General features: G+C 38.0%; 1 protein-coding gene across 1 annotated transcript in view; it reads left to right on the top strand.

The window, feature by feature from the left end:
• LOC132816433 (TBC1 domain family member 8) overlaps window positions 1-22,066 on the top strand; it is a 112,617-nt gene that overhangs the window by 61,395 nt on the left and 29,156 nt on the right. The window contains exons 6-13 of the mRNA XM_060826009.1: window positions 942-1,149; window positions 5,723-5,917; window positions 13,167-13,337; window positions 14,513-14,663; window positions 15,319-15,533; window positions 16,132-16,249; window positions 18,904-19,189; window positions 19,299-19,425. Coding sequence (XP_060681992.1) covers window positions 942-1,149; window positions 5,723-5,917; window positions 13,167-13,337; window positions 14,513-14,663; window positions 15,319-15,533; window positions 16,132-16,249; window positions 18,904-19,189; window positions 19,299-19,425 — 1,471 coding nt within the window. The remainder of the gene's footprint in view (window positions 1-941; window positions 1,150-5,722; window positions 5,918-13,166; window positions 13,338-14,512; window positions 14,664-15,318; window positions 15,534-16,131; window positions 16,250-18,903; window positions 19,190-19,298; window positions 19,426-22,066) is intronic.

Here is a 22,066-nt window from a genome sequence, read left to right as displayed (position 1 = left end):
TCTGAGGATCTTGGGCTATCAGACACTTGGCGGCTTTAGTGTAGTATTCCCTCTAGGAATTACCAGTGCTCTCTTGAAGTGTGAGGGCTTGGTCCCTAGTAGCTCAGAAGATGATTACTTGCCATTTTAAATTCCGTGCTGCAGTTCAGTGCAAGCCCCAACCCTCTGATCCACAATGGAAGTTGACCACAGCTAGAGCAGTGTTGCTGGGAGTAACTGCGGCCTGAAGAATCATGGAGGTGGACATTGGAACAACTGTGTTCTCTGCATTTGGAAGGAGTGGGGGATGAATTGGATTGGGGTGAAAATTTCTGAAATCCATCCCAGATGAAATAGTTAAAAGGAACAAACTCTTTTAGGAGATGCACCCAATTCTGGGATATCTGGCTGATCTAGTCGTACTTGGAAGATAATAAGTTCTAGCCCTTTAATATTTTTGATTTAGAGGTTCCATGGCACTTAAATTTGATGCTGCATAATTACAAAACTCTTTTTTGTTTCAGTTATGTTTGGAAATCTTGATGAGCTGAATCATTCTGTTTTGACATTGCTTAGAGTAGAAAGATCTAATTGACTTGGATTGAAAGATGTGGGTGGGATACGGTGTCATCAAGGTCACAACACTTAGGAGGCAAAGCATTTTGTTTAGGATATCCCTCAATGGCTTGCATAGCGTCCCCTGCTGGGAATGTGCATGTGTACACCAGTTAGCAACAGTTTCCTATTATCAGTTTGTCTTCCGCAGTTGAGTTGCCGATCACCATTTTTTATGGGCTCATGATTTTGTGTGTGGTAAAAATAGTACTAGTAACTGAAAGTATTGATTTGCAAGTTTTTAAAAATGAAATGCTAGTGTTGGTATATAACTTGTAATTGAAAACTAAACCTTCTACTCTAATTAAACTGCTGTGCAATTTTGTTTTCTGTTCATTTTGCTGCAGAGATCTTGAAGCTAGGGTGCAGAATGAATATTTCCGGGCTTGTTTTAGACTTTCGCGGGCAGAAAAGCTGATCAAGATAGTGCACTGTTTCCTGTGGACGCCATATAACCAATGCCACACTGCAGGGAAGTTGTATATTTCAGAAAACTACATCTGCTTTGCCAGCAAAGAGGAAGATAACTGTTATGTGATCATTCCACTCCAAGAGGTATTGGACTCTAGTCCTGTGTTGCAGTTCAAGATGCTTTTCCTATTCTGGGTTGAATTACCTTCGTGTTGAATTTAAAGCTGCATTGTCCAAGAAATGTGCAAATATTTCCATTTAAAATGCATTATTAAATAAATGTTTTTTTTTAAATTCCTGAATACAGATCAATATAGAAAACTGCCTGTGTCTGCCTCGTTGCCAAGAACTATTGTTTGAAGAAGTCATTTTGTTTTCTCTCATTTTCTGTAAAGATATTAAGGCTGTCATTCTGCAGTGAGTGTGGCCAAGATGGCCCACAGAAATGAACCATCTTATCATGATGCAGCACTAGCAGGAGTATTTGCATGCTTTGTTGTCCAGGGAACCTGTTTTGGAGTTACACAATGCCTAACATGAACTCTCATCCAGTATCAGTTACAAATCTGTCTTATTTTTACTTTGTTATTTGCATACTGATCTGAGCAGAATGTACAACAGAGATGCATTTTGATAAATAAAAAAGAAACTTGATTTCCTTCTGACCTTGTTTTGAAGTAACTCCAGTGCTTTATGTGAGAGTTAGAGTTAGGCCAAAATATTTTGTTGCTTTCCTTCCTCCTCTTCCACCACTCCCTTTAAAGTTGCTTGTGAAGGAGGGTGTGTTTAATGGAAGTGTATGAAGATTATTTCAGGCAGTTAGAGAATGGTGGAACAAAGTATAGCTTCTTATTGGTTGTTTTTTTTCTTGGCAGTAAATTCATTGTATGCTATTCTTCAATGGAGAGTGCAATGCTGCCATTTCTGATGTAGTTGGGTAAAAACATACCTGCCAGTTTGATATGGTCTGAGTGATATGCTATATATACTAACTAATGTACCGTATTCTGTCAAAACTGGGTTCTTGTGGAGTTCGATGGCTTGAGGTTTATTAACAACACTTCTTATTTATGCTGTTTTACATGGTCTGTGTTCTGTGCTTTCTGATTACATAGAGCAAGTTTACAGTAACTGCAGTACCAGTAATAGTACTGGTTACAGAGATGGATGCCTTGATAGTTACAATGTGTGGTAGTTTACTATCTTAAAGGTATCCTGTCTAAATAATCTGGGATCTATCCAATAATAAAACAACCCTTCCACTCTCTTTCCCTTTTTAAAAAGTTGGATAAGCTGGGACTTTTTTCGCAATAGAGTAGGAGGTTGAGGGGTGACTTTTATTGAGGTTTATAAAATGAGGGGTATAGATAAGGTTAATGGAACCTGTCCTTACATAGGATGGGAGATTTCATGACGAGGGGGCACATTTTTAAGGTGAGAGGAGAAAGATTTAAAATAGATATGAGGGGCAATTTTTTTAACATAGTGGTTAGTGTGTGGAATGAACTTCTGATGGAAGTGATGGATGACATTTAAAAGACATTTGGGTAAATACATGAATAAGAGCTGTATGGAGGGCCGTGGGCCATGCACAGGCAGATGGGACTAATTTAGTTTGGGATTATGTTTGGCATTGACCAGTTTAAACCGAAGAGTCTGTTACCATGCTGTAAAACCCTCTCACTCTATAACAGGTATCCTTTTCCAAAACACACATAAGAATGCATATCGATAAAATACAATTGCTACACATTAAGAATATGTTTTGGATGTATAACAAGATAGCTCTAGACCATGCACAATTTTCACAACTTGGCTTAGCACATCCTGTTATATGCTATTTGCTGTCACAGACTGAGGTATGTCATTTGACATAGATGCATGGTTGTCATCTGGCACTATCTCTCTCTGCATCTGATTCATCTTCCTGTGTGATGGGTGATTGAAGATATGCCGTTTGGATGTGTCGCCTATTTCTTTGCAGGACTTAGCCATTGATCAATGCAGCAGCACATATCAGAGCCTGGACACAAGGAGAGCAATCTTCCAAGAAGCCATGTGCTTGTATGAGTATCTCAAACCCATGCTACCTTTTACTTCTTCAAATTGGGATAACTTGTTGATCATGTTCTTGTACCATTTTCTACCTCTTTTCCAACAATCATCACGCACATGTGGTTGGGTGGTGAGAGTGGGAGAGGAAATTCTGTGTGCATCTATCGTCCAAGCAGTAAGTTACTCCTTTATCTTCAAGAGTGGCGCACAGATTTAATCCAGCCATCTGAAAAAAAATACCTTGGAAAGTTGCTTTACTGTGTACTATTATAGAATTTATAGCTATAAATGTATTTTGAGAGACTGTTAGACTGAGAGTGGTGAGAGGTCATATATTGGATAATCTTTTCCTTGCAGATGTTTTGAAAGGGTGCACTAATTGACTGCAAACTGGAGTGAGAGACAATGTATTGAGGAACAGCAAACATGCTGAATATGGCAGTCAGCTGTTGAATTAATAAGGAAATTTGGTGAGGTGGTTTTTCACCAGAATGTAATCGTATTCTGGAACATGGAAAATATCAGTTACAACCTAGAACCATGGTTCCAAAGTGATCCCATGGAAGGAGAGGTTCTTTAGATTTATTGACGCTGATGGAATTGATTATAATGAATTGATCAGTGCCATTTTTATTCACTTGTGGGACATGGGCATCTCTGGCTATGTCAGCATTTATTGCTCATTCCAAGTTATCCTTGAGAAGTTGCGGTGAGCTGCTGCCTTGAACCACCACAGTTCCTTGTGCTGTCGACACACCCACAGTGCCATTAAGGAGGGAATTCCAGGATTTTGACCCAGCAGTAGTGAAGGAATGGCAATATATTTCCAAGTCAGGATGGTGAGTGGCTTGGAGGGGAGCTTGCAAGGTAGTGGTGTTCCCATGTATCTGCTGCCCTTGTCCTTCTAGATGGAAGTGGTCATAGGTTTGGAAAGTGCTATCTAAGAAACTTTGAACTCTACAGTATATAATGTAGATGGTGCACACTATTGCAGAATGTTGGTGATGGAGGGAATAGATGTTTGTGAATGCGGTACCAATCAAGTGGGCTGCTTTGTTTTGGATGGTGCACTCATCCAAGTAAAACTTTTGTCACACTTTTGACCTGTGCCTTTTGTAGATGGTGGACAGGCTTTGGGGAGTCAAGAAGTGAGTTACTCACTGCAGTGTTCCTAGCCTCTGACCTCTTCTTATAGCCACTGTTTTTATAAGGCTAATCTAATTTACTTTCTAACCAATACTAACCATTGGGAAGTTGTTAGTGGAATATTCAGTGATCCCTTAGAACGTTATGGGCAATGGTTAGATTGTCTCTGCTTCTTATTAGGGATGGTCATTGCCTGTCATTTGTGTTGCACGAATGTTACTTGTCACTTTTCAGCCCAAGTCTGAATATTGTCCAGGTCTTGCTGCATTTGGGCATGGGCTGCTTCAGATTCTGAGGAATCGTGAATGATACTGAGCATTGTGCATTTATCAGGGAATGTCCCCACTTCTGATCTTTATCGTGAAGGGAAGTTCACTGAAGCAGTTGAAGATGGATGGTCCTAGGTCACTACCCTGAGGAACTCCTGCAGAGATGTCCTGCAGCTGACATGACTGATCTCCAACAGCCACAACAATCATATTTTGTGCTAGATGTGGCTCCAACCAGTGGAGTTTTGTCCCTGATTACCAGGAGGAATCCAGTTTTGCTAGGTTTGATTCCACACTACCAAATCTGAGTTTGATGTCGAGCAGACACTTGCCCATCACCTGGGAATTCACCTGTTTTGTAAAGAGGCCTGGAGTTAAATGGTCCTGGTGGAACTCAACTGAATATCGTTGAGCAGGTTACTACTAAACAAGTGCTGCTTGATAGCACCAGTTGATGACACCTTCTGTCACTTTCTCTATGATTTGAGAGTAATTCAACATGAAGGTGCACTGATACATCAGCTGAGGGAGGATGATGAATGGTGATCAGCTGGAGGTTTCTTTATCCATCTTTAACCTGTTGCCATAAAAGAAATGGTGGAATTGACTAACAGCCGGGTATTGTGTTTGGCAGTACTCCCTCCTGGCCAGATTGGAGTTGTCATGTGCCTCTTGGAAAAACTGCTGGTTTTTTAATTAAGCAGAATCAATCCAAAAAGAAGAAAGAGAATGTACACTCAACTATTCACACTCCATATTGAGTTTGCTTTGCTTCACTTTTGGTTGTTAGATGTGCCCTTAAGCTCTGAACCTGAGTGACAATAAAGAGAAATAATTTCTCCATCACCACGGCAGCTATTGAAACCTTTTGAATCTTTTTAATAATCTATTCCCATGGATTTGGCCCCCAATTATGAGCACCACAGTGGTTCTCTTGATCAAACTCTACTGCCAGTATGATATGGTCTGAGTGCATCTATATATGTTAGTCCATGTGACATATACTGGGTTCTATGTCTTGAAGTTCATTAACAACACTAATAATTTACACTGCTGTAAGATTTCATAATCTATAAGCACAGAACCCAGGTTATGTATAGCAAATGCACAGTAGCTGTAATACTAATAATAGTACTTGCGACAGAAGGTTAGGTACTTGATACTAGAATGTCATATATGATATCACCTAAATGTTTGTATAACAGTTTCTACAATAAACACTTCTGGCATTTCTTTTGCTTTGACAGGTGGTGACAGTGGAGAAGATGGAGGACACTAGCCTCCTGCCCAAACCAATTATTGTCAGCATTAAAAGTAAGAGGGTATTTCAATTTACAGAAATTGAAAACAGAGAATGCCTTGTGGAGCAACTGAGCCAACGTCTTCAACTTCTAAAAGGTGGAAAGCCTGACTGCACTCAGAAGTCTGGAGTTGAAGAAGAGGTTTGTTGACATCTTGCATTTAACATTAATGGCAACATTTAGCACAGAAGTCCGAACTCTGCAAAATGCAAGTAACGGTTTAGCAAATAAATTATTTCTTCGAAGGAAAACAAATTATCTGCATGTAAAGCAAATAATATGGTTGCTGGAAATGCTCAGTATCTGTAGAGAAAGAAATGAGTGAATATTTCAGGTCACGAATACTTCAAACATTTTATTTTCTCTTTAAATTATACTCAAAAATTTACTAGAATTTAACCACAATTCTATGACTGAAAATAATATGGTGCCCCATGTAATCTCAAGCTAATCGCCATGGCTCACTGTCTGCTAAACTCCAGCTGGAACAGCAGCTAAAACAGTGTATATAGGCAAGGCAAGGGTTTAAATAAAAAACATGACTGTGTAGTGGAAGGTTTAGGTGTGTGTGTGTGTGTGTGTGTGTGTGTGTGTGTGTGTGTGTGTGTGTGTGTGTGTGTGTGTGTGTGTGTGTGTGTCCATATGAAAGGATGTGTGTGTGTGTGTGTGTGGAATCAGATTAGTCCATTGCCTCTTGCTCTTGCTGTCTCTTTAACACCTTTTTTTTTGGTCATTTTTGTGCATTTTCTCTGACTTTTCGGGCATGAGCCCTTGTAGAAGGAGCTGCTACAACTTATTTTATACTTCTGGATTCAAATCATGTCGTCTTCAGCATGCCTATAATGTGCTGTGAATTCCTTAATTCCTTCTGAGAATGATAGCTCGTTGTCACAATGTAACATAGCCTTGTCCAGACGTTTTTCATACAAATCTATTTTGTTCCTGTTTTGATGGCCTCCCCAGTTATCGAGTCATAGAGATGTACCGCACAGAAACAGATCCTTCGGTTCAACTCATCCATGCCAACCAGATAACCAAAGTTAATCTAGTCCCACCTGCCAGCATTTGGTCCATATCCCTTTAAACCCTTTCTATTCATGTACCCATTCATATGCCTTTTAAATGTTATAATTGTACCACCCTCTACCACTTACTTTGACAGCTCATTCCGTACACGCACCACCCTCTGTATGAAAGAAGTTGCTCCTTAGGTTCCTTGAAATCTTTTCCCTGTCACCTTAAACCTATGCCCTCCAGTTTTGGACTCCCCTACCCTGGGAAAAAAGATCTTGGACATTTACTCTATCTGTCACCTTCATGATTTTATAAACCTCAACTTCCAACACTCCAGGGAAAATAACCTCAGCCTAATCAGCCTTTCCCTTATTGCTCAAACCCTCCAGTCCCAGCTGAATCCTTGTAGATCTTTTCTGCATCCCCATAAGTTTAACAGCATTTTTCCAATAGTAGGGAGACCAGAATTGGCAGTAATCCAAACGTGGCCTAACCAACATCCTGTACAGTCTCAACATGATCTCCCAACTCCTACACTCAATGCAATGACCAATAATGGAATGACTACCAAATGCCTTCTTCACTATCCTGTCTACCTGTGACTTCACCAACATTTTTGTATAGTTTTCAATATTATGACAAAATTGTGTTCAAAATAAAACAAGAAATGATCAGTACATGTATTGCAATAAATTATCTTGTGAAATTTGTTTCCACTAGTTTGATTGCTTTATTTGAGTGCTCAAAAATTTAGACATGGAAGGAGTAGATCACAAGGATTCGCTCTGTTTTGCCAGCAGATTAAAGGAGGTTTGCAGTTGTCAAATGGAAATGTGGCATTTGGACTGGTGGCACTTCAACAATATTAGTTTAATATATTTCCATATGAGCTTGACAAAGCCATCTAACGAGATGCCGGGTGCTAATTATGACAGAATATTTCCTGTTGTATATACTAACCTTTGAAAGCAAAATTAATTGCAGGATATCTGACTTGTTACCAAACTGTTTAAAGACTGGCATACTCCCAATTCCTTAGGTGGTGAATATGAAGTTTTGGGGAGTGGGGGTGAGATCATGGGAGAGGTAATGGAGAATGAACAGATCACTAATGAATTAGCTTTGCACTGTATAGCCACGTCAGATCCACAAAGATGGCTGTACAGAATATGTCAAGCCAAATATTTTCTGTGTAATTTCCTCATATGAATTTCAAATTACCTTGTTGCTTTTCTAAGAAATAGTTCTTGTTGGAAAAGTTTGTGTTGCACATTCTTGTGTGCCTTATTTTTTGCATATTTATGTTCTGTTAAATGTTATTAGTAAAACTGATTAATCTTTTCAATACTTGGATTCGTTATACAAATTCATTATACAGAAATTTCAAAAGCACAAACCTATTTTATTCATCGTAATAAATTATTTGCTGTTCTTTAAATTTAGACAATAGTTTTGACAAAGTTACTTTCAGAAGCCCTATTTATAACATACTGAAATATTAAACCATGCTAATAGCATAACTTGACTTACACTCAAGTGTCATTTTGACCCTGTTGCGGATAGCCTGCATTCTCTATCAGAAAGTTTTGGTTCAAATCCTACTGTAGAAATTGAGTAATTAACCTAAATGATCAATCTACAGTACATTTAGTTTTGGATTTTTGTCATTTGTATTGGTGAGATATGAAACTGCCTGTTCTAATGATTGCGCTGCTCCTTCATCAGGTTGTGGAGTGTAAGATCACCTGATCAACCACCTGATGAAGGAGCAGGATTCCAAAAGTTAGTGCTTCCAAATAAACCTGTTGGACTATAACCTGATGTTTTGTGATTTTTAACTTTGTACACCCCAGTCCAACACCAGCACCTCCAAATACTGAAGGAATGATTCATTGTAAAGGCTGCCCTTATGATGAGATGTTGATGATCCAGTATGTTTACCTGGTTAAAAAGAACCGGTGTCATAATTTAAGAAAAGCATGTCCTGACCAACATTTATCCCTTGTCAAACATGACTGAAATAGAGGTAGGAGTAGGCCAATCAGTCCCTCAATCCTACACCCCACCATTCAACAAGATCATGACTGATCTACCTTCAACAACTCTTTTGTGCCATTGCATTACAAACTTGAACAAGCTTGATAATATTTTTTATATTTTAAAAAAAATCAATATATTATTTAAATACTTGCGGCGATCTAGCCTGCACAATTCTCTTTAGCATTCATTACCGTCTGGGAGAAGAAGTTCTTACACAACTCTGTTTTAAATCCCTAGTTTTGTAACTGTCCCCCAGTTTAGGAACACCCCAACTAGTGGAGACATTTTGTCAACACCTCACTTGTCAATCCCTCTCACAACCTTGTAAGTTTCAAAAAGATGACCCTTCATTCTTCTGAACTCTAATAAATAAATGCCTAACCTGTTCAGCTACTTTTGATAAGTTAACTCCTACAAACCAGGAATCGGCCTATTGAACAGCTTTCAATGCCAGTAAATGGTTTTCTTTTTAAAAATATGGGGACCAAAATACTACACTTAATCCAGATACAACCTCACCAGCACCCTATACATTCCCTGTTTTTTAAGTTTCAACCCCCAACCAATAAAGGCCAAAATTCCATTTGTCACCATAATTACTCGCTGCACCATCATTGCTAACCTTCTGTGTTTTGTGCAGAAGATTCCGCTATGATGCATTTTATTCGAATCTCTTTGTTTAAATAATAATCTGACTTTTGATTCTTCCAACAAGTGCATGACTGCTCTCATTTGTATATTAAATTCCATCTGCCTATTTATCCAACATATATATAACACACCACAAAATGCCTTTCTCCTATCTTTGTTTCACCAGCAAATTTAGATACATTACACTCCTCCATGTCATTTGTGCAGATAGTATGTAGCTTTTTTTAGATTTCCACCTGTGTGAAAACAGGCCCTTTGGCCCAACAAGTCCACACCGACCCTCTGAAGAGCAACCCACCCAGACCCATCTCCCTCTGACTAATGCACCTAACACTATGGACAATTTAGCATGGCCAATCTGACCTGTACATCTTTGGATTATGGGAGGAAACCAGAGCACCCAGAGGAAACCCATGCAGACATGGGGAGAATGTGCAAACTCCTCAGTCATCCAAGGCTGGAGTCGAACCCAGGACCCTGGCGCTGTGAGGCTGCAGTGCTAACCACTGAGCCACATAGCCTAGGATTGAATCTTTGTGGCATTCCACTAGTCAAGACTCTCCAAGATGCAAAAAAGATTCATTGATCCTGACTCTGTCTTCTGTGTTTTAACTAATCCTCACACTAAGCATTACCCCCTCAATAATGTGAACTCCTGTCTTGTGTCATAACCTTTTAATGTGGGAACTTTGTTGAATGACTTCTGGAAATACACTACATCTACTTGGTGACTGAACTGGTGCAGGCAGACAGCCCAAATGGCTGCCTCCTATACCATAGGAGGAAGTGAAGACTGCAGATGCTGGAGAGTCAGAGTCGCAAGTGTGGCCATGGAAAAGCACAGCAGGTCAGGTAGCATCCAAAGAGCAGGAGAGTCAACATTTTTGGGCAGAAGCTGTTCATCAGGAAGGGCTTATGCCTGAAACATTGACTCTCCTGCTTTTCCAGCACCACACCTCCTGTATCATAATGATTCTTAGATTCTAATCCCATTTATCAACTACTTGTTATGTCCTCAAAGTACATCAGCAAGTTTGTCAAATTTGATTTCCTTTTCATGAAACCATATTGACTCTGATTGTGTTCAATTGTTTTTTTCTAAATGTTTAATAATGGACTCTGTCACTTCCCAATGACAGATATTACACCAACTGGCCTACACCCTCTTGCTTTCTGTCTCCTCTTCTTGAACAGGGTTGTCACGTTTACAGTTATCCAGTCCACTGGAACCATGCTAGAGCCAATGAGTTCTGGAATATTTCAACCGATTCCATCAGCTATCCCTGCAGCCACTCCTTGTAAAGCTATGAGATGCAGACCATTCTGGCGACTTGTCTGCTTTCAAACCTATTAATTTATTCTTTACTTTGTCCCTCGTGATTGAGATTCTTTCAAGATGTTTCCTCCTGTTAGCATCTTGCTTGTGTGTTGTAATTGCTCAGAAATGTGCATACTCTTCAAATGTAGTTTACTGACTGTAATGTGCTGATATCAATTATTTGCTGAATTGTAACATGGATTGACTCATTTTGCGCTTAATAAATTGTATCCAAAATAATTACTCAACTGAGTCGAAAATTGGGTAGGCTGAGGAGAGAGAATTGTCAGGCAGTTGTTAAGAGGAGAAATTGTTGACATAATGTTTAGTTCTTTGGACATAATTCTCTCTTAGCTTCTGAATGAGAATGTCACATGTGTCAATGTTTTGTCCTTTATTGATGAGCTGAAATGTCTTTTCTATGCCAAAAGCTTCTGACTCTATCATTGGCTCAGGAATTTCAGGATGTGGGATTTCCTACCTCTACCTGTGGTCAGCTCTCATTGAGACAATTTGCAATAATTGCTATTGCTAGATTGCCTGTTGTGTTTCCACAGGAAGCACTGGGGAATACCATAATAGAATCACCAGAGATGGTTTATATACAAAGTGAAAATGAGATCTCTACTATCCTAAATCACCTGAGAAAGGCCGTTTGGCTCCACTGATCTCTGTTAGTGATTATCAAAGTTGGGTTTCATTCTCTTCTCACCCTATCAGTAAATCTTCCTCTCTGATGTATTTATCAAGCATGCCCTTAAATATGTTTAAGGGGGAGGCAATTGTGTAGTGGTTTTATCACTGGACTGTTAATCCAGAGACTTAAATAATGTTCTGGGGACTCTGGTTCGAATCACAGATGGTGGAATTTGAATTCAGATTTAAGAAAGAACTCTGGAATAAAGCATCTAATGATGACCCTGAATCCATATAGATTATTGGAAAAGCCCATCTGGTTCACAGTTTCCTTCCATAAAGGACATCAGCCATCCTTACCTGGTCTGGCCTACATGTGACTCCAGACCCACAGCAATGTGGTTGACGTTTAATTGCCCTCTGGGCAGTTAGGGGTAGGGAAATAAATGCTGGCCTCATCCAATGAATGAATAAAAAAACTACGCTCTTCACCTCATCCATTTCCTGTTAACTCTGCTCCACATTCTTATTGAAACTTCTGAGATGCAGAGAAGCTTGACAGAGTAGATGAGAGGGTGCTTCCTTTCATGGCTAATCTGGGACTAGTGACATTCTATGGAAGTAAGAGATCTCCTCCCACTTCTTCAAAACTGCATCAAGTTTTATTCGTCACATTTTTAATGGCTGGATCTTTGAGTGCATTCAATTTGAAACAGAACTTTGATTTGGCATTGGTTAAGGGGCAGGCAAGTAGGTGCATTTAAAATAACAGTTTTGATCACCTTTGATCTTCTTGATAGCAGAGTAGATGTGAAAGTTTTCTCCTGCTCCAAATTGTTACATTCACGTTCTCACCAGTCTGAGTGAAAAGACTTCCCCTGAGTACTCCGCATTAAAATTTTATTCTCCATGCCAACCAAGTCATTTGGCAATAATCAAAATTTAATGTGCAATTTACAAAATATACTTGTCAACCTTTCTGGAAAGTTTGGATTTCTGAGGAGCAAGTTCATACAACATGTGTTGAATCATTTTAACACGATACTAATCAATTCTGCAATTTCTTGATATGAGTTTAGTGCTTGTGCAATTGCAAGAATTTGCTTTCCATTTTTTTGTATTAATAACAGTGAGTGACTGTAACACAATAAGAACAGGAGTAGGCCATATGGCCCCTCGATCCTGCTCTGCCATTCATTAGGATCATGACTGATCCGACATTCCTCACATCCACATTCCTGGCCTTTCTCCATAGCCCTTGATTTCCCCTACTGATCGTGAACCTATCTATCTCAGCCTATCTAACATGCACAAATACTCTGCTCTCACTGGTCTTTGTGGCATAGAGTTCCAAAGACACACTTCTCTATGAGAAGAAATTTCTCCTCATCTCAGTCTTAAATTGGCACCCCTTTATTTTGAGACGATGCCCTCTGATCCTAGACTTTCTCATGAAGGGAAACAACCTCTCAGCATTCACCCTGTCAAGCCTATTAAGAATCCTGTGTGTTTCAAAGAGGTCATCTCTCATTCATCTAAGCTCCAATGAGTAAAGTCCCAACCTGTTAAGTGCTAACAGTTTTGATATTATTTCTGCAACAAAATCCATGTTATAAAATTTCTCTACAGAAGGACACACTAGCAGTTTACTGGCATTTGTGGATTTGGTTATGTGAAACTCATGAATAGGTGTTTAAAAACTTGATATTAATTAAATCCAATGTCTTCTAGGTCTCCTCAGAATCTACAGATTGTCCTAACCAAATCTGTACAACTAATACAGCATTAGATTCGCTTGTGAACACTCCAACGGTCAAAAAAGAGCCGAGACATTCATTAAACTCAGAGGCTTTAATGGCACACTTTCACTTGATTGAAACTGAAGGTGGAAAATCTGAAATGGTATGCATACAGGATTCAGTTCTTATTTCTTTTACAATTTAACCTTTGTGTATCTCCCTCCTAGCTGTAGCATTTTATTAATAAACTTGCTTCTGAGAGTGAATTGTTCAGTGACTGGTCTAAGAGTTGTTATTTTCATGATCTTTGAAGGTAATTTGAGTTTTTCTGTAACTCATTTATTCAGCTATGTTATAGTTACACTTTCTGTGAGATGGATCGAGGAAGAAAAAAGTAATTGTCTGTTCTGGAGAAAGAAGAAACATAGTAAAATTTGCACCTTCCTCAATTTTTGCAGACTTGTAGTAATGGTAATGAGAGAAAATGCCAGTTTGTTTGAATTCTGTTATTGAATAAGGCTAACAAGATATGGTGATAGGGGAGGCAAATGGACACAGATCAATTGTATTTGATTAGAATGCAGAACATTGGACTGTATGGCTTCTTGTTCTTATGATCTCATATAATTACGCAGGATAAATATACATAAAGAAAATTGGTGGACTTCGGATTAGGAATTGTATTACATTTGCCATCTTAGAAAAGTTCCGACTCTGACAATCTTTTAAATATTTGTGGGCATGGAAGTGAAGTGGAGCACTGCCAATGTACCATCTAATTTCAGACCACTTTAGTTATAGGGGAGAAACTACCTAACAGAATTTAGGAGAGCCCCTTTGGCTCATGCTACTGCTGGTTTGAGTGAGCAGATGCAGAGTTTTCACTCAGGGACAGGCTGTCATCCAATTCAGGCAAGGGCCATGATGGTGAATAAATGAATGACGTGGAGGGAAATTCGGAGAGGGCAGTGATTGTTTTCAAGCCCTGTCAGAGCTTGAAGCTGATAATTCTGTCCATTTTGATGTAGATATCAAACCACTGAACTAAGGGAAACATCAGGATAGTTGTAAATTATTTGTAGAAGTTGTATTGAGATGACCTTGTTCCTTGGGAAAAGCAATATTTTTAAAACTGGTTGTATTCTAAAGGCTGTTAACTCTTTCAGATCTTTGGCATGTAAAGATCATAACACAGTAAGTTATTCAATGACCTTATAATGATTTTCATGATTTTTATTTCTATTTGATGATGAGTTTGCAGTCTTTTATATGAAAGGGCAGCTGTTCAAAGGCTACTATTCAAATAGCTTCCAATTAATGGTAGATTTGCATCTTTAGAAAATGGAAAAAGCGAAAAACCAATTATGGTATGACCATTTTGTGGAATATGGACATACAGTCAGTATGTTTCGGACAGAGAAAATAAGGAAGCTGGTTGCAATGGGAGTTCCACAATGTCTTCGAGGACAGCTATGGCTTCACTTTTCAGGTGAGCATTGTCACAGACAAAAGGGAAATTTCCCATTTTCAGCCCATGACAGCTATATTTCCTTGTTACTCTCATCCTTAACTGAGGTAGGATGAAGTGCGTCCTCGTATAAATCCTATTTCATGGATTCCAATTCTTAGAGGATTTTGCTGTGGATTTATTTCAAGATGAAGTGCAGATGAGATTTTTTTTTGTTTCATCATCCCATCCACACTCACACGCATTCAGGAAATCAAGAGCTATGTGACAGGATAATCTTATCTCAAGATTATCAATGACCGGCTTTTGTAGATCCAGAGTTTTAAATTAGTTCACATGAGTTACATCAAAGTCAAACAGTGATGGACAGAATCTAGGTGTGGATCCTTAAATGATGCAGCTCAGTCAGATTTCAGTCATGTGACAAAGACAAGTATTTCTGGTACTGAGAACCCATCTGGGTGGGCTAATTGGAAAGCCATTTAACTAACAATGTAGATTCTTAAATGTAACGGAATTTTGCTGCATCTTCACACGGAGGTTAGGCGAACTGTCAATAAAAATTCATGTCAGTTCATATAATTAAACAAAATTATAGCGTGCATAGACAAATGTCAGTAAACTGAAAGTAAACATTTTTCTGCATATAAACACAGTACTAAATGTCTATCTACAGATGCTGTGACTGACTTAGCTTCATATCCTGATTACTATGCGAATCTGGTGGATGAATCTATGGGTAAATGTTGCATGGCAACTGAAGAAATTGAACGTGATCTGCATCGTTCCCTCCCTGAGCACCCAGCTTTTCAGAGTGACACTGGCATTGCAGCATTAAGGAGAGTACTGACAGCATATGCATACAGAAATCCCAAAATAGGCTACTGCCAGGTAAAAATGATTCACAATTATTTGCTTTAATTAAATGTGAATCAATTTACTAGTTTTGTAAGCGATTGCAATGTGAATAAATGAGCAACATCTTTACAAAAATAGGGTTCCTCCAAAAGCATTTTTTAAAAACTCGGAATTCTACAGTTTGAAAGCCTTTTACATGAATTTTATTAACAAATGATTTCAAGCTTGCAATGTGAGAAGGTTGTGGTACATAAGGTGGGGGTAGTGTTTCTTTTTAGTCATAATTTGTTTATTGTGTACAAAGCCAGTTTTAAGGTTTGCGATTTGCATTACTTTGTAAATGGATAAGCCATTATATCACCTAGCCCATTTTATTGCTTGCTTGTATCTAGGAAATGAGCATAAAGTTTCAACATTTCAGAGCAATCTAATGATGCAAAGCAGATTTGCTATATTGATAAAGATTGAGCATTTGGCAGAACATTTGCTTTAGCTTAGCAATAGAGTTTAATTGCACTAAATATTCATTGTCTTCAATAATACAGCTTCACCAAAGTACCACTTAGTTCTTGCAGAATCAGGTCACTACTATGCCCCTAAATGATGTATTTTTTTTCTTCTATTCCCACAGTCTATGAATATTCTGACTTCTGTATTATTACTATACGCAAAGGAAGAAGAAGCCTTTTGGTTACTTGTTGCTGTCTGTGAGAAAATGCTCCCAGATTACTTCAATCGTAGAGTTATTGGTAAATATTTCTTTCACACCAATTAACTTAAGAATGTGAGCACTAAAATGTATTGATATGCTTGGACTGTTAGCTTTGAACATTTCTGCTCACATTCCATTACTGAATTTGACCCAGGATTTTAGTTTGAGTGAAATCAGTGTTTGGTTAAAATGCAGGATAATGTTAGGTACTGTTTTATTTACAGTAGCAACTTTATCTATGTCCCTAAAAGGAAGTCCTGATATGGCTGTTTAGATTTATTCTTGGAGACCCCATTGTGTACGGTCTTGTTAGAATGCTACGTTATGTTTATATTTGAATTGATTTGATTAATTAATTCATAAAAAAATCAGTGACTTAAAAATTGTAATGTGCTAATATTATTAGAGTGAAAAAAGAACAAAGAAATGTTTACACTATTTGACAAAACAAAATGACTAGTTTTCTGTAGCTGCTCTGCAAAAGATCCTATGTTAGTCTACAGATGTTGTATGACATTGAGCTGTATTGACAGGTGTATAACTGTTACAACAGAGTGATAGCAAGCCAAACCAAATCAGCCTCATTATCACTGGATTCTTATACTGTGCACTTAAAGCATTCAGTGTCACTCAAAATTGTTAAGTTGTTCCTAATCAGACTTTACAAATTACAAATCTTGGACACCAAGTTTATAGCATAAACAAAAACTATTTATTATTAAGAATGTATCTTTAGCGGAACACAGAAACTACATGCCAACCTAATTAATATCTATGATCTAAGCCCAATCTTCCTTGAGTATAAACCCTCACTCTCTCACCACCAGACAAATAGTTAAGGGATAAATATTTAAATAAAGGAATTGTAATTTGCTAGTTCGATAAACATTTCAATGATGAATACCTGGCCTTATGAAATCCTTGGATGGCGGGTTATATTGTAGGCAGTCAAGAGTATAAGTCTTGCTTGAATTCCAAAGGTAGCTCAATGCAAATTGCTTCCTCAGATCTCTGGCGAGTCTTACTTTTTTCTTGCAGACTGGGTTTCTTTTCCCAGAACTTCCAACAAATCAGTAACTGGAGAATAATAGAGCAAAAGCCAAAAACAAAGCCCCCAATCCAGCAGCTTTCAAAATAACGCTGCATCCAGTCAGATGGTTCACTCTTTCTTTCTTGCTTTTACAACATTTTCTGTGGTTGGCTGGTCAGTGCTGGTTCTCCCTTGATTGACCAACCCGACTTCAACTAGCTGCAAGTCCCTGAGCATAACAACATCTCAGTGCTGAATCATTTACAGTGTTCTCAGAGCAGTAATTAACCTCCAATGGCAAATATCAGTCTTTTGTTCTGTTTATTGAAAGAAGCTGCTGTTCAAAGTCTTTTGCTGTTGAAAGTTTCAATTTCAAATGCAATTCTTGATTGCAACTCAGTCCCAAACTGAAAATCAGATAAAAGAAGCAAAATAGTTGAAGGTCTCATTGTAGCCTATAAACAAAATGTTGCTACATCTTCTCGGAAATCCTATCAAGTTAAAGTTTGTTGCATTTTAACTGCACTTGCCTGATCGTGAAGCTCCATTTTGTATCTACCAATTTTTCAGATTCTTTTGCAGACAAATATTTGAACTCCAAACCATTCTACTGCATTCCACATTGCTACAGATTTTGCTTTTGGATTATATATTTTAAAACATCATTTAAAAAACTAGGAACAAAATATATGACCTTTTAAACTTTGCACTTTAAAGTTTGGCGACTCTTGCCTAGTTATCTCTGACCCTCTAAGTCCATTTCACAAATGCGAATTAATCTCCTATTGTGTTCATATTGCCACTGCCATAACAAAATTCATTTTGTTTGTATCATAACATTTACCACCATTATAGCAAACATTGTGTATATTTTATTTAAATATAGAAAATTTTCATAGCATATTGAATAAGTGCAATGAACAGTGCTATCTTTGAGGAATTGTGTATTGGAAAAATTGCAGTTTTATGAAAGCTTATATGGTTGTGGTCTATTGGTGTTAGTTCCATTTATAAACTATCTTATGTTGCAATTCACAGATACTGTACACCCTTAAAATTCCAAATATTACAGTAATTTACTTGCAATAAATAGAAAAACAAATATATGAGCCAAAAAATGTGTCTTAGTCTGCCAATATACGAAAGATGGATAGTTAAAATTGCTTGTTGATTCACCATTGAATTAAGGGACACATTGTGAGGAAATTGATGAGTTTGACCCACGTTACTAGAGTCAGACAGATGTACAGAATGGAAACAGACCTTTCAGTCCAACTCGTCCATGCTGACCAGATATCCTAAATTAACCTAGTGCCATCTGCCAGCACTTGGCTCATATCCCTCCAAACTCTTCCTATTCTGTTTTGTCACAGAGCAGCATCTGGCACTTAAGAGATATAGTCTTGGAATCTTAATGTACACATGCGTTGTGATGAGAACCATGCTTTGCCAAAGGACATGACCACCATACTGTACTTTTAGAAGGCTGTTGATTTAAAAATAAAATCAAAACCAACAATGAAGGGAACATGGCTTGAAGTGCCCATCATTGTTTTTGTCACAATAAGATTTCTGGTCCAGCAAGTTTATATTTATTTTGTTTTAATCAAGTTGTGATTTCCTCTTGAGTCATTCGCCTTGTGATTTCCCATGTTTTCCAGGTGCTCAAGTCGATCAAGCTGTGTTTGAAGAACTTATAAAAGAACATTTACCAGAACTGGCTGAACATGTGACAGACTTGTCTTGTTTAGCATCCATTTCCCTCTCCTGGTTTCTGACACTGTTCCTTAGTATTATACCTCTTGAGAGTGCACTAAATATTGTTGACTGTTTCTTTTATGATGGAATAAAGGTGATTTTCCAAGTGGGCTTGGCTATACTAGATGCCAATACACAAGGGTTGTGTAGCTGCACAGATGATGGACAAGCCTTGATAATCCTTAGCAGGTGTAGTAGATTTGTTCTTCATAAAACTGCAACATTTTGATTTAATTTTGAAAACGAAAGCAATTCTGAAGTACGCAATTAATGAAGTACACTTGATCTCTTTTTGCAGATTTCTTGATAATATCACAAACAAAGAGAGTCCATTGCCCCAAATTTCTCAGCTACATGTCTTTAGTGATGATAAAGATCCTGTACAGCAAGTGGAAATATCTGATCTAATAAGAGACTCCTATGAGGTGAGCTGTCTGAGTGTTGTAATTTTGTTATAAGCTTCGGAAATCCGCAATATTTAATAAAGTACACTAAATTGATGATTAAACATATAATGGCAGAGCTGTTTGAGGTAATTTAGCCAAATATATTCTTTCAGGTGCAGTGTTCCTGCCTTTCCATACTTAATAAAAAATGCAGAGAATGACATAATGAAAGTTTAAGATAGATTAAGCATTCAAGCCTGTAAAGAAATTATTATGATATAATTAACTATTCAACTTTTGGAGCATGCTCCATGATTCAATAGGATCATGGCTGATTTGATTGTTGTCTTAAATTCACTTCCTTACCTATCTCCAACCCTTGATTTCCCTGTTTGTCAAGAGTCTACCACAGTCAGCATGGTATATATTCAATGACTGAACCTCATTTGCTATCTGGAGGACAGAATTCCAAAGCTATGATGACCCTGTGAGAAAATGACCTGATGAGTAAAGAAATTCCTCCTTATCTCTGTTTGAACTTAGAGACCTTCTGCCTCGAGTTCTGGATTCCCCCACAACAGGAAAGGGAAACGCTCTCTCAGCATGTTTTATTGCCGATCACCAGTCATTCTTCCAAACTCGACATATGGCCCTAAATTGCCCAGCCTTTCATCATAAGGCTACCCCTTCATCCCAAGGATCCCTGCTTTATGAGCCTTCCCTATATTGCTTCTAAAGCAATTATATCCTGCCTTAAGTAGAAAAGCAAAACTATACATAGCTCTTAGGTGCAGGCTCAACAGTGCCATGTAAAGTTGTAGCATGGTTTCCTGACTTTAATTCTCCATCCCCTTGTATTAAGGGACAATATTCCTATTGCTTTCCTAGTTTTTTGCAGTGTCTGTACACTATCTTATTGTGGTTTATTTCTAAGGACATCACTATCCTTCTATGGCGTAGCCTTCCATAGTGTCTCTGTCATTAAATATCAAGTGGCTGTTGACAGCCCCAAAATGTTGTCAATGCATGTGCAAAATGTGCATTGTACTGCATTGTGCCCTTGCTAGTGTTGCTAATGATATAATTCTATTATGTTCACTTATACATAGGATCCTGTGTGTTTTTTCCTGCTAAAATGGGCAACCTTATTTTGCCACATTATGCTTAGACTGCCAGATTTTGGCCTCAATTAACCTTTACAGACTTTTTGTAATTTCCTCACCACTTCCTTTTCTGCCTATGCCTGTATCATCGGTAAAAACCAATTTGCCTTTATCTAAATCATTAATATGGATAACATAGTCAAGACACCAGAAAATCCCTGCAGTGCAAAACCCACAAGTTTGCCAATCTGAAAATAACCCATTTATATTGACTCTGTTTTCTGTTAGTGAGCTGATATGCTGATAATATATCACCCACAACACCATGAGTACTTATCTTATGCAACAAGTTTATATGCCTTTTGAATACGCTGCATCAACAACTACTCCTTTATTCACCCGGCTTCTTACATCCTGAAAGGACTCTTAACAATTCTGACTTTCAGAAAATTGTGTTGATTTTGCTCAATTGTATTTTGATTTTTATGAATGTCCTGTTACTATTTCCTTAATAATTTCCCAATGTCAAATGTTAGGCAAACATCCTGTTTCTTTTCTTCAATTGAAATATTACATTTGTGGTTTTATAATCTGCTGACATTTTCCAGGAGCTAGGCAAGTTTGGAGATTATAGCTGATGCATCTATTAACTGAGTAGCCACCTTTTTTTTAAGATCCTATGATGCAAGCCCTCAGTTCTATGAGACTTATCAGCCTTTAATCCTATTTGTCTTCCTAGAACCTTTTTTCTGTAGTAATCATGATCCCTTCATTTTCTCCTGGGGATTTTCTATTCTTGATGTTTTTGCATCTTCTTCTTCTATGAAGATAGATCAAGATATTTCATGAAATATTGACATTTCCTTGTTTCACATAATTAATCCCCAATTTCACCCTTTAAGGAACCAGTGCTCACTTTAGCTCTATTTTGTTCACAATGTAGCTACATAAGTTTTTGTTGTATGTACTATTTTCGTCTCCACTAATTTTTCCCTTTTATAAGTCATCGTTTTGCTGCCTTCCTTTCAGCACTCTGCCTTTCTTTCAACATGATACCATCCTTCACTTCCTAGTGAGCTGCACATGTTGCAAATTTGTCTTTGCTTATCCTTGTAATTGCCTTTTTTAAGTTTGATTTTAGTTTCAGACCTACAGTTCTCACTCTCAGACTGAATGTGAAATTTTATTGTACACACAAGCATACGAATTAGCTGCAGAAGTAGACAGTTTGGCTTTTCAGACCTGCTCTGTTGTCTCACCAATCCCAGGTATAATTGAAGCATAATATTCTCACTTTTCTTTGTTACTTTCTAGGATTGCTTTCTATTAGACAACCTACCACTTGCTGTATCAAAATTGGTCTGTGACCAGAAACCGAAAGGATTCACTGACAGCGAGGCAGGTATAGGGATCTAGAAAGTGTCATCAGAGAGGCCTCAGCCCTTGCAGTTGTCCAGGAAGTTTGAGGTTCTTACAGTGGAGAAGAACAGGGACTTCGAGGACAATGAACATACTGACTACAACACTGGTACTGTGGCTTCAAGTGGCAAGTAGTAAAAAGGAATGTAGTTGTAGTA

This window comes from Hemiscyllium ocellatum, chromosome 6 (genome assembly GCF_020745735.1).
Source record: "Hemiscyllium ocellatum isolate sHemOce1 chromosome 6, sHemOce1.pat.X.cur, whole genome shotgun sequence".
Classification (NCBI taxonomy): domain Eukaryota; kingdom Metazoa; phylum Chordata; class Chondrichthyes; order Orectolobiformes; family Hemiscylliidae; genus Hemiscyllium; species Hemiscyllium ocellatum.
The sequence above is the reverse complement of the archived record's forward strand: the minus strand, read 5'-3'. Positions and strand labels throughout refer to the sequence as shown.